Here is a 19,640-nt window from a genome sequence, read left to right as displayed (position 1 = left end):
GCACACAGTATTCTAGATGTGGTCTCACCAATGCCCTGTACAACTGTAGCAAAACATCTCTACTTTTATATTCCATTCCCCTTGCAATAAATGACAACATTCCATTTGCCTTCCTAATCACTTGCTGTACCTGCATACTAACTTTTTGTGATTTGTGTACGAGGACACCCAGGTCCCTCTGAACCTCAGAGTTCTAAAATCTCTCTCCATTTAAATAATATGCTGCTTTTCTATTCCTCCTGCCAAAGTGGACAAGTTCACATTTTCCCACATTATACTCCATCTGCCAAATTTTTGCCACTCACTTAACCTATCTATAACCCTTTGCAGACTCCTTATGTCCTCTTCACAACTTACTTTCCTACCTACCTTTATGTCATCAGCAAATTTAGCAACCATACACTCAGTCCCATCATCCAAGTCATTGATGTAGATTGTAAATAGTTGAAGCCCAAGCACTGATCCCTGTGATGCTCCCCTTGTTACATCTTGCCAACCTGAAAATGACCCAATTGTGTCTACTCTCTGTTTCCTGTTAGCTAACCAATCCTTTATCCATGCTAATATGTTACCCCCCACACCATAAGCTCTTATTTTGTGTAGTAGCCTTTGATGTGGTACCTTCTCAAAAGCCTTCTGGAAATCCACTCCAAGGAGTGGGCAGATGGCTTGTGTTGGGGGCTCAGATGATAATATTGCTCCTAATGGGACAAAAAATAATTCCCATAACCTCTATGGGGTTCACAGACAAAAATATTAATTGATTGATTCCATCTTACCTTTAAACACAAACTCTGTTCCTCCCATTACTTTTGTTGAAGGGATTCCTCGGCTATAACGGCCTTTGGCGTAGATGGTGAAAGTTGGATGCTTGCACACAGGGTCTGAGAAATGGTAGTAATGTCCTTCCCAAGTGTTGTTTTTGTCATGGAATATGAAGTGCCGGGTGAGGAAGAGTACCTCAGGCCGTACCTCACACCGCTGGCTCACCCATTGGCCATGTAGCCCCACAGTCAGGTCTGCCTTTGGGGGTAGAATCGGAGGGTGATGCTCATCTGATCGGTAGATTATCCGACAGGCTATGCAGGAATGATCGTGATTCTGAAATGATAAGCAAAGTAGAAATTCTAAACTATAAATGATGGAATTGGGCAGTGTTAACATTTAACTTTATGTATCGGTCAGTGCATATAATCTGTTTTGTGAACTTAAGTAGAGTTGAAAAATCATAGAATCTTAGAATGATACAGCACAGGAGACCATTCGGCTAATCGTGCCTATCGAGCTAGCAATTATTCCCACTCCCCTGCTCTTCCTTCGTAGCCCTGCAAATTTTTCCTTTTTAAGTAGAAATCCAATTCCATCTTGAAAGTTCCTATTGAATCCATTTCCACCATCCACAGAGCAAAATATGTTTCAACTTTAATAATCAGGTTGGTGATTTCTGAAGTAATTTAATAAATCTGCATGATAAACCAAGAGGCATACAACAGAATGCTTGGCACAATTCATTCTTATTTCCTGTTAAATAAATCCAGTTTTTTGCATTTTCCTTAAATTTACACTGTGGTACCCAGCCTGATAAATTTTCTTTTGTTCTTACAAAATAGGGTCCGACCTCATATACATGACTATATATGAATCATTAGTTAAAAAGCAGTCAGACCACAAAATCTTTATTGATTGTGCAGTTTATGTAGATATGAAAGACATGCCCCATCACTCATCTTGGAGAAACTGTATAAATTCCTCCTTACAAAAATAGACCCAACAAGAATTCTCAAATACATACCAGAGTCACAGGGAACACTTAGAAAACAAAGCAAAAAAATACCCATCTGTCCAGCTTACCCCTGACAATTCAAAGTTGATCTTTGCCCGACTCAAAATTTGAATTATCCAGTAATCTGAATTAAGCAATTATATTAAAATGGTACAGTAGCCCTTTTAAATGCAATTCAACTTCAAATTATCCAGTAATTCGAATTAAGCAATTTTGAATTAACAGGAGTAGACAGTGTACCAAAACCAGCTGGTGTTGAGTCACCCTCTTGTAGATACACTGTGGGAAACAGCAAGAATCGCAGACTTTAAAGAGTCCTTTTTCTAATCTTTAATTCAGGGTAAAGATTTTTTCTTGTGCACTTATGTTTATATGAAGCACTTTATCACAGGGCCTGTCTCAAAACTAGATCTGGGAGTGAGTTAGCATTCCATGTATATAAGTCACTTTGCTAAAGACCAGACTCATTACTGGCAGGACTTCAAACTTGTGTGCCAGAGAATGTCAACAGATTCACATGAGAATTTATGGTGCCAGCTGTACTTGATGGTTCATCCTCTCACTTTCCTTTGATTAGCTCAGGGTTTCCCAACAGTTTTGCCCTCTCTTCTGCTCTATTCCTATCTATCAGCGATCTCTGCTCATAATCCAACCTTGTCCACAAAACATTCATCAACTTCCTTCACTTTGCACAATGTCCAACCCTCTCACAGTTCACCGCATTTTGATCTCCTTATGTATCCTTGAATGGGGCAACAAAAATTTTGAATTATTCAGTAATTTGAATTAAGCAATTGCATTAAAATGGTACAGTAGCCCTAAAATCTAGTTTATTTCATTACCTGGACCCTAAAGTTATGCTGTGGAATACTAGTGAATCAATACTAGTATGTTCATCTGAAATTCCTTTCTCCTCTATTTTAGCACAGGTGTTAACCTGTTTAAAATATATGGGTTAATACTTCCACCAAGATAGCAGAGAGAAATTTCGGATGAATGTATTAGCTTTTGTCTGCTAGAATTTCCTGGCATAATTCAGGGCCATAGTTTCTTCGTATCTCTCACAAGTATAACTAACAGCTGCCACTTTTTAACCTTGATGCCACCAACTTATCCTTCTTCATCTATTGACATTCTTGACCTTATTATCTCCTTAGATCGGAAATGGAACACCCACATCTCCCCAAAACTGCCTCCAAAGAGCCCCTTTACAACTCTTAATCCACTATAGAACCCAAGTTGCTGAAAGACATGAAGACTATTGCCATATCTGGGGAGGCTTTTAGCACACTACTCCTGCATTCTTAGACAGGATACAGACATTGCTTGCCATTTGACAGGCGATCATCTTTTCACCTATAGTCTCCAACCCTCTCTCTTCTTTGCAACCATCCCATTTTTTTCTCCCCTCCTCAAGTGCCCAATCTTCATGTGTGAACCTAGGTAGGGTGAGTCAGAAGGCCATTCAAACATAGAGGTCATCACAGCTGCGCCAACTCTCTCTTTAACTGACATCCATTTACATTCACTTTTCAGTGGGGACAGGGAGCTCACTGGATCACTTTTAGTGCGACTGTTTTCTAACATTATTTTAAAATATTCATTTTGGGGCACAGTTCCACAGGCATTGCCCTCTGGTACTTTATCTTTCTTTATGTGTGAGCTTAGACAGTGACTGTCAGCATACTATTTGATTATGATGGGGGGAGGGAAGGGCCCAAGTCTAATTCTGTCCTCACCTGATGTCTGCACATGTACACTTTCCATGGAATCATTGGACATTGGACAGTGATCAGCAATGGGACATCTAGTTATTTTCTAAAACAAGATTGGCTGCTCTTGAAGTGGGAATGCATCCAACTTAAAAGATAATGGCAAACCAGACCGCCTGTATGTTTTTCACTGAAAGGAACTTACCAAACAGATGATACATGTAACAAGCAGATTCAAGAATCCCCTTTGATGTGAGAGGAACTAGCTAGCTCAATGAAGCAGCCACTGAACCCTTCATTGTGCATTGAAAGGATCTGAGGTTTTAATTCATTGCTTTGGTCAGTATGACTCATAGAATGAAAGGCTGCACGCAGAAGCATTGAGACCCAATGCTTTCCAGTCACCACAGAGCATCTGTGCCACATATATTTGTTCTGCTGTAGATGAAAATACTAGGTTGCTATGGGGAAATTCTTTGTTTGAATATTTATCCAGAATGACTGCTGGCAGTGCATATGTGCTACACCTGTTTGCAGAGTGGAAAATACCTACTTTCCGAAAATCACTCACAATGTTTCACTTTGAGCATCTGACCAGTGCCAGGGGCTATGACATATTTGGTGCCATGTCACGGTTGGTGCTATTTTAGGATCAAATCTCCACTATCTGGAGGTTCTGTAAAAATGATTGGCGTTAGGATCTTTAGTGGCTGGTTGCACTCTTTGTGACCATTTTACGCTTTCTAAGATTTGATTAATTTCCGTTCCACTCAGTTTTAAAAATTTATTTACTCCCCTATTTCAGGTACTCAAACTGCAAACTATTCACCAACCAAATAAATGGACACACATACTGTCCTGAATCTCTGCCACTCTTCAATTAGCTGACAGGGAGTATGTGGTTTCCCCTGATTGTCTGACTTGCGATTGAGAATTCAGCACGTGGGGAAATGCAGGATGAGTGCATGTGTTATCGCTTCATATGTAACGTTGCATGTCAATACATTTAGGCACTATGACGAAGAATTGGTGGTCAATCTGATTTTAATTGTGTGTGTTTCTGTGGAAACAATTTTTATAAAATATTCTTTCTATGCAGAGAGCAATCTCTGAGTACTTTACAATAAAATTGGGGGGGATAAATTATGTGTTTAATGCCTTTACATTAAAAATATAGTAAGGAATGCATTTTTCTCTTAAGCCATTCAGGTTCTTCAAATCATTTAAGTGTCTTACTGAACAAAGCTTCCTATAGCCACGTGCATTGACACTGTTTATTCTATTTAACACTAAGGTTATACCATAGTAAAGTAAGGAGCTCTCACTAGCTGTGAGTTTCTTTACTCTCTGACACACTATTCTACGCCATTCCAATATCACATGTAAAAATGTCATCTAATTAGTGCACATTGCTACATTTAAAGCATAGGAAGTTACAGGGCTATGGGGAGAGAGCAGGGCAGTGGGATTACTCTAACAAAGAGCTGGCACAGACCCGATAAGCCAAATGGCCTCCTTCTGTGCTGTAAACATTTATGCCACTACGTTAATTAATTGCTTCAAATTTTATAGATAGTTGAGAAGATTTTTATAATCTGGAAATGTATCTCATGTGAAAATGTAACTGAGGTAAAATTCATATCAGGCAATGTCGCTGGTTACTGGTATGTGCAATACATCACTCCCAGAATGCAGTGACAGCTTACATAAATATAATGTAGATATTGCATTCATATTTATATCTCGAGCTCATAACCTAGGCTGACAATACAGTGAAGTACAGAGAGAGTGTTGCATCATCAGAGATGCCATCCTTTGGAAGAAGTATTAAAACAAGCCCCAAATGCCTGATCAGGTGGCTGCGAGGGGATCTATGACACTATTTGAAGAACAGCAGGGCGTTCTCCTGGTGTCTTGGCCAACATTCATCTCTCAACCAACATCAAAAAACAATTAGCTGGTCATTCATCGAATTGGTGTCTCGACCTTGCTGCACAGAAAATAACTGCCTTTTTCACCCACATAAGAACAGTTGCCACTTTGCAAAGTAATTCATTGTATGTGAAGCACTCTGGGATATTTCCAAGCGATATGATAAAGATCTCTATAAATACAGATCTTTTCTTTCTTAGAAATAAAGTGTTGTTTATTTTTGTCACATTTACTGCACCATCCTTCATGAATAACAATAATAATTTGCAGTAATATAGTGCCTTGAACATAAAATAGCACCCCAATACACTTCACCAATGAAAAATGTAGCGACTGGACACTTAGCGATGAATTAGGAAGGGTGATCAACAGCTTAGTCGAAAAGATGTATTTTGAGAAGGCTTTAAATGAGGACAGACAAGCGCTTAGGCACAGGGATTTAGGGAGGGAGTTCCAGAAAGATAGACCGATGATTGAAAGCTCTGTCACCAATGGTGGGGCAAAGGGAGAGGTATGTACAGAAGTTTAGAGTCAGACGAACATGAGAACATAAGAAATAGGAGCAGGAGAAGGCCATAACGGCCTCTAGAGACTGCCCCACCATTTAATCAGATTGTGGCTGATCTTCAACCTCAATTCCACTTTCCTGCCCAATCCCCGTATCCCTTGATTCCCCTAGAGTCCGAAAATCTATCCATCTCAGCCTTGAGTATACTCAACGACTGAGCATCCACAGCCCTCTGGTGTAGAGAATGCCAAAGATTCACAAGAGCGAAGAAATTCCTCCTCATCTCAATCTTAAATGGCCGACCCCTTATCCTGAGACTATGCCCTCTAGTTCTAGACTGTCCAGCCAGGGGAAACAACCTCTCAGCGTCTACCCTGTCAAGCCCCCTCAGAATCTTACATGTTTCAATTAGATCACCTCTCATTCTTCTAAACTCCAGAGAGTATAGGCCCATTCGACTCAACCTCTCCTCATAGTACAACCCTCTCATCCCAGGAATTAATCTAGTGAACCTCCGTTGCACCGCCTCTACGGCAAGTATATCCTTCCTTAGATAAGGAGACCAAAACTGTACGCAGTACTCCAGGTGAGGTCTCACCAAAGCCCTGTACAATTGTAGTAAGACTTCCTTACTCTTGTACTCCAACCCCCTTGCAATAAAGGCGAACGTACCATTTGCTTTCCTAATTGCTTGCTGTACGCGCATGCTAACTTTTTGTGTTTCTTGTACCAGGACACCCAAATCTCTCCGGACACCAACATTTAATAGTTTCTCACCATTTAAAAAATATTTTGTTTTTCTATTCTTCCCATCAAAGTGAATAACCTCACATTTCCCCACATTATATTCCATCTGCCACCTTCTTGCCCACTCACTTAACCTGTCTATATCCCTTTGCAGAGTCTTTGTGTCCTCCTCACAGCTTACTTTCCCACCTAGCTTGTATCGTGAGCAAACTTGGATACATTACACCTGGTCTCTTCATCCAAGTCATTAATATAGATCGTAAATAGCTGAGGCCCAAGCACCGATCCTTGCCGTACCCCACTAGTTACAGCCTGCCAACCTGAAAATGATCCGTTTACCCCTACTGTCTGTTTTCTGCCTGTTAACCAATCCTCTATCCATGCCAGTATGTTACCCCCAACCCCATGAGCCCTAATCTTGCATAACAACCTTTTATGTGGCACTTCATCAAATGCCTTTTGAAAATCCAAATATACTACATCCATCGGTTCCCCTTAATCTACCCTGCTAGCTACATCCTCAAAAAACTCTAATGAATTTGTCTTTCATAAAACCATGTTGACTCTGCCTAATCATAGACCAAGGGAAACCTAGAAGACCAAAGGGTGTAGGGGAGGGGACACAAGGCTGGAGGAGGTGGCAGAGCTGAGGCAAGGCCATGAAGAAATTTGAAGTTGTGGTCATTAAGTTTTGATTTTGGTCCGGTGGTTGAGGGGTGGATAGAGGTGGTGGAGAGATAGAGCTGGGTGTCATCAGTATACATATGTAAAATGACCTTGTGCCTGTGGTTAATGTGACCAAGGGGCAGCATATAGATAAGGAAGAGAAGGATGGATGCTTGGGAGACTCCAGAGATGAATGTTGCAATGGCAGGTCAAGAAGTCATTACTGGAGATGTGCTGGTTGCATTCAGATAGACGGCAGTGGAACCACACAAAGGTATTCCCATGAGCTGGACAATGGAGGAGACGTGATGAAGGAAGATGGCATGGTTCATTGTGTCAAACACCGCAGCGAGGTTGAGAAAAACGAGGAGAGGTAATGCATCACACCCGCAGTTACAAAGGCTGTATGCCATAGAAGGGGAGAATCTGGACTGCGGAGAATACAGCCAGGGAGTTTTGAGAGAGATGGGAGACAATTGCACGTTTGAGAACCTTGGAGAGGAAAAGGTGTTTGAAGATGGGGTGTTGGTTGGAGAGGATGGATGGGTCGAGGGTGGGTGTTTTGAGGAAGGAAGGTGATGGGGGGGGGGGTTGAAAGAGAGAGGGTTGCTGCCTGAGGGAAAGAATAATTATTAATGGCTGGTTTAATTCAGAAATAATTACATCCAGATTAGACTAGGTTATATAACCAATTAATATGGAGGGAATAGAAGCCAAACAGATGATTATAACAAAAGCAAAATATTGCAGATGCTGGAAATCTGAAATAAAAACAGAAAATGCTGGAAGTACTCAGCAAGTCAGGCAGCATCTGTGGAGAAAGAAACAGAGTTAATGTTTCAGGTCAATGACCTTTCATCAGAACTGGAAGAAGTTGAAGATTAAACAGTTTTTAAGCAAGTACAGAGCCTGGGAAAGAGGGGGCAAGGGGGGAGAAGGGGAGGGGAAGAAAGAACAAAAGGGAAGGTCTCTGATAGTGTGGAGGGCAGGAATGATGGTGCAAGACAGGGAGGGTGGTAATGGGACAAGTAAAGAAACAAAAGATGGGTCTAGAGGAGCTGTAAATGGTGACATCAGAACCATTACCAGCACCTACTGTCCGAAAAAATGGGAGCAGTGGTTCTGATCTGAAGTTATTGAAATCAATGTTGAGTCCGGAAGGTTGTAAAGTGCCTAATTGAAAGATGAGGTGCTGCTCCTTGAGCTTCTGTTGAGTTTCATTGGAACAGTGTAAGAGGCCGAGGACAGAGAGGTCAGAGTGGGAGTGGGACAGGGAATTAAAATGGCAAAGCGACCGGCAGGTCAGGGTCACGCTTGCAGACTGAGCGGAAGTGTTCAGCAAAGTGATCACCCAGTCTGCGTTTGGTCTCCCCAGTATAGAGGAGACCGCATTGTAAGCAGCGAATACAGTATACTGAATTGAAAGAAGTACAAGTAAATCGCTGTTCCACCCGGAAGGAGTGTTGGGGCACTGGACGGTGGGAAGGGAGGACGTGAAAGTGCAGGTGTTGTATCTCCTGTACTTGCACGGGAAGGTGCCGTGGGGAGGAGAGTGGGTATTGGGGATGGTGGAAGAGTGGACCAGGGTGTCGCGGAGAGAGCGGTCCCTTCGGAATGCTGAAAGCGGAGGGGAGGGGAAGATTTGTTTGATGGTGGGATCGCGCTGGAGGTGACGGAAATGGCGGAGGATGATACATTGAATGTGGAGGCTAGTGGGGTGGAAGGTGAGGACAGGGGGAACCCTTGGGAGGGAGTGGAAGGGGTGAGGGCAGAAGGGCGGCAAATAGGACAGACATGACCCAGGGCCCTGTCAACTACATTGGAGGGGAATCCTCGGTTGAGGAAAAAGGAAGACATATCAGAAGCACTGGTGTGGAAGGTAGCATTATCAGAACAGATGCGACAAAGACAGAGAAACTGGGAGAATGGAATAGAGTCCTTGAAGGAAGTGGGGTGGGAGGAATTGTAATCAAGTTGACTGTGGGAGTCGGTGGGCTTATAGCAGATTATAGATCTTGCAGATGCATTCTAATGAAGTCATTCATATTTTGCCTTAGACTTAAAAAAGTGTTTAGGGAATAGATAACAAGGTCAGAGTTGTCAATTTTGGACAAAACTTAAATTTGAGATTTTCTTTTGTGAGCCATATGCCTGAGGCATTCAGATTTCCAGCATCTGCAGTATTTTGATTGTAGCAAAAACGATGTTCAGAAACAAAGGATTTCACAGGAAAAAGCAAAACACTTAGTGGCATATTCTAAATTAACCAGGTTCTTTGCATCACAAGAGGCAGAAAATGACAGAAGTTCCACCTTTTTTGATCAAAGTCCTTCTTCGACTCAGATATCGGCTTCAGCTCGTGAGGTGCTTGACCTTGGAGAAATGCTGGCTGAAACTGTGGAAAATGTACAAACAGAATCAGAGGACCTTGGATCACAAAGCGAGCCCACGGAGGTCGTTCAGATGTTGTCTGATGACCCAGCACTATGGCCAGAAAGACTAACTGACGTGCAAAGATGGAAACTTGTCCCAAACATATAATGGATATTGAATTTCCACAAAATAATGAGCAAGTTCCATGATGCTTTACAAAGGAGAACTACTAAACCCATCTGAAGAATGAAGACAAAGTTCCCCGATCATAGCTAGTGTTTTAATAATCTTCAGATAAAGTGCTTTGCTTTTGCTGTTCTTTTTGAAAAACACGATAACGCCGTTTCAATGCACGGAAGGGCCTTTCATCAACTCTGCAAGAACATGAATATTCACCGGCACACGAGCGCAACATGGAGACGTGGTGGAAAGCAGGGATCAGTGGCAATAAAACTATCGACAATGTCGACGTGGAGTAACTTGCAATGGAAAATAATTACTGGAGATCTGTTCTAACAAGGCTCATTTGCATTGTTTGTCATTTGGCAGAAAGGAATCTGGCCTTTCGTGGAACTACAGACAAAATGTCAGAATCGTCGTAATGGAACGTTCCTTGGTCAAATTGAACTGCTTGCAAAGTTTGACCTCACAATGAGTGAACACATCAGGCCAATTGAGAAAGGAGAAATTGCCGATCATTACCTCAGTAAAGATATTCAAAATGAATTGATTGCCTGAATTGGAAGGCGCATCCTCGAGGCTATTGTTGAAAAGGTTCACTGTGCAAAGTATTTTGGTGTGATCATGGACAGCAGAACAGATATCAGCTTCACCGGGCAACTCTCAATTACACTGCACATTATCAATTGTGAATTATCAGTTGGTGCTTCAATTTAAGAACATCTTACTAGATTTCTTGCTGTTGAGGCGACTACCGGTGAGGCCTTATGCAATACCTTTATCGGCCATCTCGAGGAACTTAAATACATAGAATTTACAGCACAGAAACAGGCCATTCGGCCCAACATGTCTTTGCTGGTGTTTCTGCACCACACAAGCCTCCTTCCACCCGTGTCAACATTGATGACTGCACAGGGCAGGGATATGTCAATGGAAGCAAAATGAAGGGTGTACAACCAAGAGTGCTGGACATTCACAAAAAGCTCTGTAGCAGTCACATGCTGAATTTGGTTGTTTTGGAGACTGCTAAATCAGTGTTGTCCATGACATTTTTCAATGTGTTGTGGCGTTCCCTCATTATCTTCAGTTCATCTACTCACCGTTGGTCCATACTCAAACAGTATCTCACCCAACTTACTGTCAAACAACTGTTAGGCACTCACTGGGGGTGCCGTATTGAAAGTGTTAAAGTGCTTCGATGTCAACTCAAGGAAGTGCATGGTGGCCTCAAAGCATCGGTAGAGCATGCAGTTCAAAATAAAGGACAGGGCGATTACATCGGAGGCACGGAGCCTTGCACAAACAATCTCTTCAGGGCTCTTCCTCATGTGTCTTGTATGTTAAATTCAAGCAGTGTGCTTAAATTTCTGCAAGATTATAGACAAAATTAGTTTTGCATCAGCTCATGTTTCCACATCGGAAATTATAGGTCAGATGGACATTGAGATAACATTTCCTGAAGAGAGAAACCGAAGGAAGAAAGCGATGTTTGAGTATGAATGTCCAGACTACGTTCCAAAAGTCGTGAGGAGAGATTTAACCGAGATTTCTTCCTTCCATTAGTCGATACAGCTGCAACCAGCCTGAACAGCTGGAACGCCTCTGCAGTTTGTTTGGCTTTTGTTTTAGCATCAGAGAGATGGGGAAGGCTATAGATGCGAATTTTCAGCCAAGGCTGACCTAGTCCTCAGGATGAGACTACTAATGCACACTTTCCAAGCAGTGGTCAGTGAGTAATAATCAGAAGCAAGAACCCTATATTATTTTTCCCATTTTTTTTCTGAACCTGGGAGGCTAAGGCTAGTTTTCATATTCCCAATGCAACCCAGGTTGAGTTGAATTAACTTTAATATGCCATGCATCGAACCTGGGCCTTTCCTGTTCTGCATGGCTCAGAAGCACATTACATGGTGCATTTATTCCTTGAGCCATTGAGGGAGCCCATCGTTATATTAATATGATGGCAAAATGCATCCCAGATAAGCACTGGGAATGGGTCCTCTTAAGAATGTTCAGGTTGGAGAAGGGCTCCTTTAGAAATTTGCCTCTAAACTGCTCCAGCATATTTATATATGGGACAAAGGTTAAAAATGAGAAATAATGGAAATAAAATTATAATTGTTCCTTATGTTTTCAATTTTCTGTATCTGTACAAAAAGAATAAAATATTATTGTATATCTGGCAGCCCTGGTTGATCATTTATGAAAAATTAGTGAACTTTCCTGCTAGCTGTTTATAATCCCTCTGCAGCGCAGATGAATTAGTCTCAAGCCTGCTTGTTGTACTGATCCATGTGGACACTGATCATTTTTAATTACACAGCTATAATTACAAGTTGCTGCCATTCTTTGGCACCATACATATTGATAGATAATAAGTTTTGAGACTGTAATTAACCAGTATGGAAAGAGTTAATCCGAACAGCAGCAGAAATCCTGTGGCTGACTTGATTTTAACATTGCTATGCTTTGTTTTATATAAGTGTAAATTTTAACTTTTATTTGTCGAACATGGTAACATGATCTTTAAGCCACAATGCCCTAAAGTAACAAATCAATGCACAATGACTATTTTGCAGTTGTGTGTAAGGAAATATTTAAGCAGATAATGGTTGAGTGAGTAAATAGATATAAATGAAATATTGCACTAGGGAATGAGACAGGTAAACTTGGAAGTTGACAGATTCCCAAGATGAATAATAACCAGACTTATGTTTAGCAGATTCACATGGTTGAACTGCAGGAAGAATATGCTGTGCGATAAGGTTACTGGTACTTACTGATACAAATCGTAAGGGCACCAGTGTGTTAATTCAGCAGAACGAACCATTTGACCAAACATGACAAGCTTTATTACATGACAAAAGGGTTATGTAAAGCCTGGGAGACAAAGGGAAGTTGCTGCTGGAGCAGGATGCTGACCATAAGAGATAGGAGCAGGAGTAGGCCATTTGGCCCTTCGAGCCTGCTCCGCCATTTAATGAGATCATGGCTGATCTGATTTTTACTCAACTCCACTTTCCCGCCCTTTCCCCATATCCTTTGACTCCCTTGCTGATCAAAAATTTGTCTAACTCAGCCTTGAATGTATTCAATGACTCAGCCTCCACAGCTTTTTGACTGTCACATAACAGTGATAAGAAAGGGTATAAAGGGAGAGGGTCCACACCTAAACTGGGAGCTATGGTGAATCCTCCACAGAAGAAAGAAAACTCAGTTGGCATGGCTCCTAGGACAAAGATAATCACCGTGTCCTGATTGGTAAGTTTGCCTCGTAGTGGTATGGTCTCATATTGCTATAGTCAGTGTTCCTGTGTTACTTGAAGCTTGTCACAAATAAAAATTAAATTAATTTTGTTTACACATATAAGTAGTTGCGACTGATTTTACAGGTCTGAACCCAAATTCTATTTAGAGGCATGGTGTATGATTGACTAACAATATATAATTTACTTCTCCTCCCAAACAAAACGTAAAATGACCACTGCCTGCCTCTGAAGCAACTCCATATTGGTTGCAGGTCTGATTTTGAACTGGACAGTCCAGTTTTTGGATGAACTGTCTCTGAATTTCTAAAATGTAAGTCAGACACCAAAAGTCCAGTTATTTCAAATAGAAATCCAATTTTTCATTCAATCTGTATCTTATGATATGGAACTATTGATAAGGGCTTCAATAAATTTAGCAACATTCAAGTCATTATCCCAAACTCTTGCCTGCCCCACTCCTGCCGTCTCGTACCTTGCCCCTATCCTGCCATCTCGAACCTTGCCCCTATCCTGCCATCTCCTACCCTGTCGGTATCCTGTCATCTCCTACACTGCCTGTATCCTGCCATCTCCTACTCTGCCTGTATCCTGCCATCTCCAACCCTGCCCCTATCCTGCCATCTCCTACTCTGCCTGTATCCTGTCATCTCCTACTCTGCCTGTATCCTGCCATCTCCTACTCTGCCTGTATCCTGCCATCTCCTACTCTGCCTGTATCCTGCCATCTCCAACCCTGCCCCTATCCTGCCATCTCCTACTCTGCCTGTATCCTGTCATCTCCTACTCTGCCTGTATCCTGCCATCTCCTACTCTGCCTGTATCCTGCCATCTCCTACTCTGCCTGTATCCTGCCATCTCCAACCCTGCCCCTATCCTGCCATCTCCTACTCTGCCTGTATCCTGCCATCTCCTACTCTGCCTGTATCCTGCCATCTCCTACTCTGCCTGTATCCTGCCATCTCCAACCCTGCCCCTATCCTGCCATCTCCTACTCTGCCTGTATCCTGTCATCTCCTACTCTGCCTGTATCCTGCCATCTCCTACTCTGCCTGTATCCTGCCATCTCCTACTCTGCCTGTATCCTGCCATCTCCTACTCTGCCTGTATCCTGCCATCTCCTACTCTGCCTGTATCCTGCCATCTCCTACTCTGCCTATATCCTGCCATCTCCAACCCTGCCCCTATCCTGCCATCTCCTACTCTGCCTGTATCCTGCCATCTCCAACCCTGCCCCTATCCTGCCATCTCCTACTCTGCCTGTATCCTGCCATCTCCAACCCTGCCATCTCTGTTAATTATAGACATGTGATTTGTATCAATTGATGTTAATTGTGTTCAGGTGCATGTAGCAATTGGGAACTCTCATAGGGTCATTTATAAGGGAGCGAGCTTGGGAAGAGGGGAGCTTTTAGTTAAGGGGTGTATGATGTGCACCTCAGTAAATAAAAGTTTGTGAACAACAGAAGACTTGGTTCCAGTATTCAATCCTTCACCGCCTGGCTATTCGAGTATGACAATCTCCAACCCCGCCATCTCCTACCCAGCCCCTATCCTGCCATCTCCTACCTTGTATCACTCCTGCCATCTTCCACCCTGCCTGTAACTTGCCATCTCCTACCCTGCCATCCCCTATCCTGCCTCTTGCTCAGCTCTGGGGCTTTAGCAAAAGGTTGCAACCTAAATCACCCAACATTGCTCTGAGTTTCTATTTGGGGGTGGGGTAGGTGGGAAATTAAAACGGCTACTTTAAGCTACAGCATTACCCAACATGGAGCATAATTGTGCCACTGAAACCGCTAGGTTTGAAAAAGTGGACTAAAAATTTTTTAAAATAACATTATGTCAGGAAACAGTTGCTCTTACTAAAAAAAAACTTGGATCCAAATTACTACTTACTGTGCCTCTGAGTTCAAGGTAATTCAGATTTAGGGGTTTGGGTTGATAATATATCGGTGTCAGATAAGTACAGCACACTGCCACATGGTAATGCCCTGCCGTTGGCCTCCATGTCTCCTTTTGTACTAACGCTCAATATTTAAAACACATTCAAGAACAATAGTAAAAAATAAATGCAGTTATAAAGATGACTAAATGTACAGGAATCTCTTTGTATGCCAGTGGTTATAAAGAAGCTATATTTACAGGTAACAGAGAAGGATAGCAGCATCATCTGGTTTCAATATTACTAGTCATGAAATTAGAATTACCTTAGCATTCTGCAGTGCAGGTTGATAGCTGGAGGGTCTGTAATACATCCTTTGGGACCAATCTGTGTGGATGTCCCCCAGGAACAGTTCTTGGACCACGTGCTCAGGATTGTGGTGCAGGTACTGCTTCTCTACCCTGAGGAGCTGCAGTTCATGCATGGCAAAATTCAGAGCCTGGAAACAGTCAGAGCCAGTCTCGTCACTCCACAGATCGTAGCTCACCTTCTGTTCTGGGACAAACCCTGGGCACGTCCTGTTCAATCTCAGGCTCATCTCCTCAGCTGTCAACTTATTATGACAGATGATCTGGACCCTGTGCAGATGGTAATCAGCCTCGGTTCCTCCTCGAATGATCCAAGAAGCCTGGCGCAAGCGGAGTTTCCCTTTGATCACTAAGGTGTAGGTAGGATTTGTACAGTGATTGTCTCCATAATTAAACTGATAAGCTGTGAACGTGTTATTGGAATAAAATCGGTAGGATCTGGTAATGAACTCAGGACCTGGTCTCACCTCACAACTGTGAAGAGATATGATAATTAGTCTCACAACCACAAAAGCAATAACATTTGGTTTTAGCATAACTTATAAAACTAGATAGTGTTTGAAAAAAGTGGGTAGACAGTGTTTTCAGCGTGGACCTTTTTAAGAAACAAAGTTATATTTTTTTCTCCTTTAAGGCCTCCACCTGCATTGTCCACCTTTACCGGTCAAGGGGTTGGGAGTACAATCTGCTCCGGTGTCATTACTTTCTATAACTAGTCACTTGGAGACATATTTGACTGAGGTCCAGGATGATTGGCCCTCCTTTTTAAGATGAGTCAAGCTCTACTCACTTGTCCCACCAACAATGCAGCCAAATCCAGCAGCTGACTTGGTACAAAACTGCATTCTACCATTCTATGGCACAGTATGGAAGGAGTGGGGTGGGGGGGGGGGTAATTAAAGAATATTGATGGAGCTGTGTAGAGAAAGACGTTTTGTGCTTCAGTTACACTGATCATCTGAAGAGCACTGTTCAGGTCCCCTATACTGCAGACGTATGCCCTACTAATTGAAAAGACCTAATGATAAAGTGAACTTTTTTCAATTAATATCAAATAGACTGGCAAAAACAGCTCATTTTCACAAACAATAAATTGTTCATTGAAAAAAGTGGATTGTGGCCCTTGTGTCAGATTGTTATATTGCAGCTGACAGAAGCAGCAATGAATCCAACAACACTCCCCTTAGTGGCTGTCTTGTTAAAATTGTTAAAGTCAAGCTTTAGACTGCACTGTTGCATTCACCAGGGAGAAGAATCAAACACAACGGCAACCTTGAGTGCAAATTATGGCATTAATCTGAATCAGGTCTGTGCAATACCTGCCGTTACAGTACTAATATTGTTACTATGCAAAATGTGGGAAAACTTTCCATTCCACAGCATGAAATTCCATGTAAAATTCACTTTCCCCATCCAAGAAAAAGTCATGAATGCATCAACTGAACAAACAGATGTGCTGAAGTGACCAACCTGTAGGATGTTCACAAGATCACAGTGATTACGAATGACAAAGATCATTCGGCCCAAATTAATTTATCCATCCAGAAGCACCCTATCATTCCCCCACAGTAGAGTCAATTGTTTCTTAAATGATTCTCCCTTCAATACTCTATTTGGAAACTATTCCACACATCAGTCTTTGTTTAAAAAAACCCTGATGACAGTCCTAAAACTACTTTTACTAGTTTGAACCTGTGACCCCTTATTTTACTCCAACAATTTAATTTAAAGTAGCATTCTGGGTTTACTTTTTCTATTCCCTTCACACTCTTATAGACCTCTATAAGATCACCTCTCAGACGTCTCCTTTCTAGTTGAAGAGCCCAAGTCACTTCATTCTTTCCTCATAACTCAGATTCTTGACACTAGGGATCAGCCTCGTGGCTCTTCTCTATACTGCCTTCAGAAATTGTATCTTGATGACCAGAATTGGGCACAGTACTCAAAGTATGGTTTGACCAGAGCAGTTCGATTATGACTTTCTCTAACATATTCTACTGTTTTTGCAACGTAGTTCTATATTCTCTTGCTTTTGTTGATTGCTGCTCTGCACTGGTTAGACATGCTGAATATTGAGTTTACTAAGACTCCTAGCTATCTTTCAACTTCATCCTTAACTATTTCAACAGCATTTATGGAGTACATGACACCCATTCTTCCTTCCTATGTGCAGCAGTTTACACCGGTCCGCATTAAATTCCGTCTGCAATTGTGCTGCCCACTTACATATTTTATCCAACTCAATCTGTAATTCCTAAACTGTCACTTCTGATTCTACTGCCCTTTCTAGATTGGTAAGTCCTGTTAAGTAGGTAGCCTGCTTTCTGCACTTTATTCACTTTCTGAGTTTTCTCTAATTTACGTATTAGTATAAGTTGTCTGCTGTGCAATTTCTTGCATTTAATTGAGGTTAGAAGTTACTGACTGCAATGTTATTATATGAGCACTTAACATGCCCATTCCAAATTTCTCTCTCCATGGGTTAACATCTCTGGTAAAATAGGGCAGAGAGGAATTTGGTACAGGAGTGTTAAATGCTTGTGCAATACGTAACTAGCAGTTACTTCTATCCGAAAGTGTTTGGACTGACATTGTTGGTACTTGGTGTTTGGTAAATTGTTGAAGTAACATATGTCATGTCACAGATAACTCTGTATAATGTGAGCTGCACAATCAATAATAAGCCATCTCACCAACTAAGTATTCATTTAACACTGGGTGCAGCTAAAATTATTCAGAATTATTTTTGTTATTGAGAAAGTTAGATGAAGGGCTAAGTCCATTAGTACACGACAACATCAAATATGAAAAGAGTAGGTGAGAAGTCTTGAGTAAGTCAGGAAGTAGCAAATAGGTGCTGACATGTTTTAAAAGCTTGTAGATTGTAAAAGGAAGGGAAGACTAAGAAGATAGAAGTTCAATAGCTTAGAGGTCCTGTGAATGAAAGAATGAAGAGTATGAAATGGCACAAAGTGTCTTCATTGCAATACAGTGAAGATGTGAGCAGGAGGGTGACAGTATAGAACAGTGTAACTCGAATAGTGTATTTAGCGAATAGGAGGAACAAGAGAGGAGAGTTCAGAGAAGCAATGACCATAGGAGTATTGATAAAATAAAGAGACAAAGATTGCAATGTAGAGAGGTTGGAGGCTGGAATAGATGGATTACGTTTTCTTGAATCTTTTCTGGGAGTAGAATGGATATAATTAGAAAATGGTCTTGAATTTGCAATTTATATTCACTTAACAGAAATATCTGCTTATCAGTTATTCATATAAGTGGATTTGACTGTGACATAACTGGTGTTTACTCACCTTGTAGAGACCCAGTGGCTCTCCACCTGAGGTGGCATTTGCACAGTGATCCTGGCTCCATTGTACAGGTGCTTTAACATGTGATGACATTGAAAATCTTTGCTAAATCTGCCCAGAATCTTCTCTATGGACCTGCTTGATGCTCCCTCCGAGTAGTGTAGAGATGAAGCACTACTCAGTCCTGGAATTAAAAAACATATGTAATTCAAATTACAACATATGAACATAAGTGAACCTAGGCTAAACACAGAAAGTACAGTCCTAATGATTGAACTCTTCAATATGGTCTGTAACAGAGATTCACAGGGAAGGATTCAGATTTATGAATTAAAAAGGAACTTACCATGAACTTTCCAGAAATAGAATGGTTACGTTTTGTCTTAACGACTTTCAGGATCCATAATTTAAAATTAAATTTGGCTTATGCATTTTTGTACTTTAAAACATTGGACCTTTAAAATTTATCTTATGAGCATATTTTGGTCATTTTCAGTATGTTAAAAGGCATGGTTTTCACAGATGGGGATATATGGAGAGATATTCCTAGTCATCTCTCCACACATCAGGCCTCCATTTGCTTTCCTATCCTGCATACATGTATAATTTTGAGATGAATAAGTGGATTGACTGTGATGTGACTGATATTTTGCAAGTTAAGAATATTCTATAGAAAATTTTGCTTCAACTTTTTTGTTGACTCAGTAACCTCAATCAAAACAAACTGGTCAGCTTACATCACAGGGAAACCACAACCTTCCCTGACCACACTGCGCTACAGAATCTAATTAGTTTTAGAAACACTAATTAGCACATTGACCTTCATTTGAGGTCCATAAGGAAATGCTGTGCATACAACCACCTTCCCAGAAGAACTTGCCAGTTACTTCTTCTGAAAGCCAGTACTGA

General features: G+C 41.5%; 1 protein-coding gene across 1 annotated transcript in view; it reads right to left on the bottom strand.

Moving 5' to 3' along the window:
- The window catches only part of LOC137306013 (protein APCDD1-like), a 34,902-nt gene that overhangs the window by 3,334 nt on the left and 11,928 nt on the right, over positions 1-19,640 (bottom strand). Inside the window, exons 2-4 of the mRNA XM_067975027.1 lie at positions 18,735-18,915; positions 15,378-15,894; positions 780-1,101 (exon numbers count right to left, since the gene is read on the bottom strand). Of these exons, the coding sequence (XP_067831128.1) occupies positions 780-1,101; positions 15,378-15,894; positions 18,735-18,915 (1,020 nt within the window). The remainder of the gene's footprint in view (positions 1-779; positions 1,102-15,377; positions 15,895-18,734; positions 18,916-19,640) is intronic.

The sequence above is a fragment of the Heptranchias perlo genome, chromosome 3 (assembly GCF_035084215.1).
Source record: "Heptranchias perlo isolate sHepPer1 chromosome 3, sHepPer1.hap1, whole genome shotgun sequence".
Taxonomy (NCBI): domain Eukaryota; kingdom Metazoa; phylum Chordata; class Chondrichthyes; order Hexanchiformes; family Hexanchidae; genus Heptranchias; species Heptranchias perlo.
The sequence above is the reverse complement of the archived record's forward strand: the minus strand, read 5'-3'. Positions and strand labels throughout refer to the sequence as shown.